The 4660-nt window shown below is 35.7% G+C and overlaps 2 protein-coding genes across 2 annotated transcripts in view; one reads left to right on the plus strand and one right to left on the minus strand.

The window, feature by feature from the left end:
* LOC106525047 (gastrula zinc finger protein XlCGF52.1) overlaps positions 1 to 4660 on the minus strand; it is a 33283-nt gene that overhangs the window by 11237 nt on the left and 17386 nt on the right. The gene's annotated exons all lie outside the window — the stretch shown is intronic.
* On the plus strand, positions 7 to 1405 carry LOC106525050 (zinc finger protein OZF-like). Its single transcript, XM_014019157.1, has one exon. The coding sequence runs from the start codon at positions 9 to 11 to the stop codon at positions 1305 to 1307; it is 1299 nt and encodes a 432-aa protein (XP_013874611.1). The 5' UTR covers positions 7 to 8; the 3' UTR covers positions 1308 to 1405.

Below are 4660 nucleotides of genomic sequence, written 5' to 3' on the forward strand. Positions count from 1 at the left end.
AGAGACACATGACACGTCATTCAACAGTAAGACGTTCAAACTGTTTGAGTCATAAGAAAAGTGTCAGAAAGAAGAAARATYTAGAGTCACACAGAGAAGTCCAGACACAACCCAAACCATTTTGTTGTGATGAATGTGGTAAAAGATTTACCAAAAAATCATATTTAAACAAACACATGAGGGTCCACACAGGAGAGAAACCATTTGTGTGTGAGGACTGTGGACAAAGATTTACCCAGAAGACAAATTTTAACTCACACATGAGAATCCACACAGGACTAAATATGTTTAATTGTGAGGACTGTGGAAAACGATTTAGATATAGGACAAGTTTCAACAGACACACCAGAATCCACACAGGACAGAAACCTTTTGAATGTAAAGATTGTGGACAAAAATTTAGCCTGAATACAAGTTTAAATTCACACATGAATGTCCACACAGGAGACAAACCATTTAAATGTGAGGATTGTGGAAAAAGATTTAGCCAGAAAATAAATTTAAACAGACACATGAGAATCCATACAGGACAGAAACCATTTAAATGTGAGGATTGTGGACAAAAATTTAGCCAGAAGATAACTTTAAACAGACACATGAGAGTCCACACAGGAGAGAAACCATTTCAATGTGAGGATTGTGGACAAAGATTTAGCCAGAAGATAACTTTAAGCAACCACATGAGAGTCCATACAGGACAGAAACCCTTTGAATGTCAAGATTGTGGTCAAAGATTTAGCCGGAAGATAACCTTAAACTCGCACATGAGAGTCCACACAGGACACAAACCATTTGAATGTGAGGACTGTGGACAAAAATTCAGCTGGAGGACTAGTTTAAACTCACACATGAGAGTCCATACAGGACAGAAACCATTTGAATGTGAACTTTGCGCACAAAGATTTAGCCGGATGGTTACTTTAAACACACACTTGAGAGTCCACACGGGACAGAAACCGTTTCAGTGTGAGAACTGTGGACTAAGATTTAGCTGGAGGACTAGTTTGAACACACACATGAGAGTCCACACAGGACAGAAACCATTTGAATGTGACAACTGTGGACAACGATTTAGCCATAAATCAAGTTTAAACACACACCGGCGAGTCCACACTGGACAGAAACCATTTGAGTGTGAAAACTGCAAACAAAGATTTAGCTATAAATCAAGTTTAGACAAACATATGAGAGCCCACACTGGAGAGAAACCATTTGAATGTAAGGACTGTGGCCAAAGGTTTAGTCAGAGGAACCATTTAAAAAGACACACAAAAGTCCACAGGAAACAAAGCTCTCCTTTGCAGTGACTGAGGTCAAAGTTTTAGACTTGAGTCTGATCACAYTATTCTATTTCAGAGGCTTGAACTTAATATTAGGATTACAGGAACAGCTCTAAAATGGTCTAAGTCTTATTTAATTGACAGATTAGTTTATTTGTTAATGTTAATAATAAATCCTCTTCTTACACTAGAGTTAGTCATGGAGTTCCTCGGGGTTCAGTGCTTGGACCAATCCTCTTTACTTTATGCTTCTATTAGGTAAAGTTATTAAACAGCATGGGATAAATTTCTATTATGCTGATGATACTCACATTTTTATCCATGAAACCTGATAAATCCAACAAGTTACTTATAATACAAGCATGTCTTAACGACYTAAATACTTGGATGACTCTTAATTTTCTGCTTCTAAACTCAGATAAGACAGAGGTTGTGGTTTTTGGAGGGATCAACTTTGCAGCCTTTCACTTCCTCTGGATGGCATTAATTTGGCCTTCAGTTCTAACATAAAGAACCTTGGTGTTATTTTTGATCAGGATGTGTCTTTTAACCCCCACATTAAAAAAGTTACCGGGATCGCCAGGACCTGTGTAATATCACTAAAATTAGAAACATCTTGTCCAAAAGTGATGCAGAAAATCTGTTCAAGTCAAATTAGTTGTGGCTTGATCAGATTAATTGAATGTTAAAACAAGTCCTAWAGACAGATAGTTCTCTCTGAAGTAAATCCGAACAGTTCCAGAATTTATTTTGTGTAGTTTGGAAGCAAACTACACAATTCTTACTGACAGTTTTTCATGTTCTTAGATCTTTGTTCTTTGTTTCTGTTTGAAAGCTCACAACCGACGTTTTTAGGGAGATAAATAGACAAGTTTTATAAAGTTGATTAGTTTATTTGTTGGTTTATTTCAGGTAAAATAACATATTTAGGTTTTCATGTTGTTCACATCATTCTTTAGTTTGTTTTGGATTTTCAAATAAAAAATCTTAAAAGTAAGTGTTTAAATTAGTGCTGGCCATAGATTAAAAATTTTAATCGCGATTAATCTCAAGGTATTTTTGTGATTAATCGCGATTAACCCCCACCCATCCCCCCCAAACAATCACTTTACAATGGCTGAATATGTAGGTTTGTATATTGCAATACACTCCATGTGTAACACATTATGTAGGCCTACAGTTTTCTCTTTTTATCTTCTTATGGCTTATTTTATTTATTTATGTTTTGCTGACAACTGTGATCRTAGTATCTATCTTTCAGTCCTCATGAAATTTCATGGTCATTTCAACTCTTTTGGAATGGAAAAAATATTGAATTCTTGATTTAACCTCATTCTGCAAAAAAAAATGTAACTGACTCAAAGATGTTTGGAGCATTTTTAGGTCCTGTTTTATATTCAAATTGCGGTACAAACTGTTTTATTGTCTGTTTTATGTGTATCTGGTTTTATTGTGAAAGACTGCACAGGAAGTGAATACAGTGAGGAGGATGCAACTTGTTGGTTGTTGGGTTCGGAAAATTAAAGACGTGTTTAAGTTGCTCTACAAGACATCAGAGGTTTGGTATTGAAACAAATAATTGTGTTTTTTGTGATGATACTGAAACAACAGAACATTTATTCTTTCAATGCATGTATGTTGAAACATTATGGTCTGATATGTTTGACTGGTTATTTCCCAAAGTTCCCAGTCTCCAAATGTTCTCTGAAAGCAATATAATTATGGACTTATTATGGACAATAACATCAGTGACTTTCTCATCAACACTATTATCATTCTGGGGAAATTTTTCATCCATAAAGCTAAATATCTTAAGGTTAAACCAAATTTCTATCATTTTCACATTGACTTTATTTTGTACTGCAATTCTCTTAAAGTGATGCACACTAAACATGCCCACAATCTGTGCTCTTTAATTGAAGAGTATGATTTAACATCTAAACCCTAGTCTTTTTTTTCTTGTTGTTCCTTCTTATTTTTAAACTTATCTTTATTTGCACCCATCCTTTTCTCTTTTATGCAAGTTTGTTTGTTTGTAATACGCCTTATTGTTTGTACATTGTATTATTTTGTGTGTTCTTTGTTGTTTAATAAAAAGAAAGTTGCTCTACAAGGTGTCGCTTGAATCCTTGCCTCAGAACACAACACAAATAAGGGGCAGTGCATTTAAAACATTTTTTAACAAATAAAGCAAAGCATGCTGGTCTTACTTTTTCCTCCCAACACGCCTCAACCTCGTCTGCAGAACCTCCTCTGTTTATACTGGTGATGTTTCAACCTCGAACTGCTCAGGTGGTGAGACGGAGTTGCATAGCTTACAGACAACTTTACTTATTTCCAGCCCACCGTCGGGAAAAGTTTTGAAATTAAAAAAAAAATGCCCTTAAGAATCCGGTGAATTCCGCCATGTTTCTGCCCCGGGCCAGCAATTAAATAGGCAATTAAATATTCACAATGTAAATTTATTACTATAAATGAAGGTGAGTCATGCAAATTCATGTTTGTATTAAACAAGTATTTTAAACTCAGACTAAAATAACTTTGAGTCTACTTTTTTCAAATGTTCCTTCAGCTTTCTTTGAAATTGTTTGTGTTATTTTACATTGTTTCATTAATTCTTGATCCTGTGTTGTAATAAATGACCAAAAGACAACTGAAGTTTCTTTCTTCAGTGAGTGAGAAAACATTTATTGTGCGGTTAAATATTATCACATCAAATTACAAGTTCATCCTTCAAGGGCTTGTATTTATCAAACTTAGAGTGGAGTTTTAGACTTAAGTGCTGAAAAGTTCTTAGAAGTGAAAAATGTGTTTATCTCTGGGGTTTTCGGTCGCTGCTGTAATGCTCAGGAAAAATGACTGACAGGCGTGAAGTTAGCAGGAAACAGAAATTTTTATTTCAGAATAAAGCCTGCACCAAACTATGAGTTCTCTTGGCCAATTGYTGAAAAACTCAACTCCTGGGGTCTGCCCTCCTTTTAAAAGCAAGTCACTGCTTGATTTAGACATTTCACACATGTATTTTGAGGCGGCTGAGAATGATTAAAATTAGGTCTTTTCCTTGTAAGTTGTTGAAGCTGACGCTGCTCTATTGCAGCTGACATGCACAGAAGTGTACAAATGTATTCTTAGACCACAGTTGTGTAAAACGTTAGAGCGACAGGGCCGTATCATCCAACACAAGCAAAGTAATATTTCATGTCCCATGTTGTTATTTAGTGTTTAATAAAAGTGTTAATTGAAGTAAATGAGTTAGTTTAGTCCAGGTGATGTGATGAAGCAGTCTCTTCTCTTAAATGTCAGCAGATCAAACAACACCTGGGAGGAGAGCAGCAGGTGTCACATCTCATCAGGTCTGAGGGAGCTGAGGGACTAAACAG

This window comes from Austrofundulus limnaeus, unplaced genomic scaffold (assembly GCF_001266775.1).
Source record: "Austrofundulus limnaeus strain Quisiro unplaced genomic scaffold, Austrofundulus_limnaeus-1.0 Scaffold210, whole genome shotgun sequence".
Classification (NCBI taxonomy): Eukaryota; Metazoa; Chordata; class Actinopteri; order Cyprinodontiformes; family Rivulidae; genus Austrofundulus; species Austrofundulus limnaeus.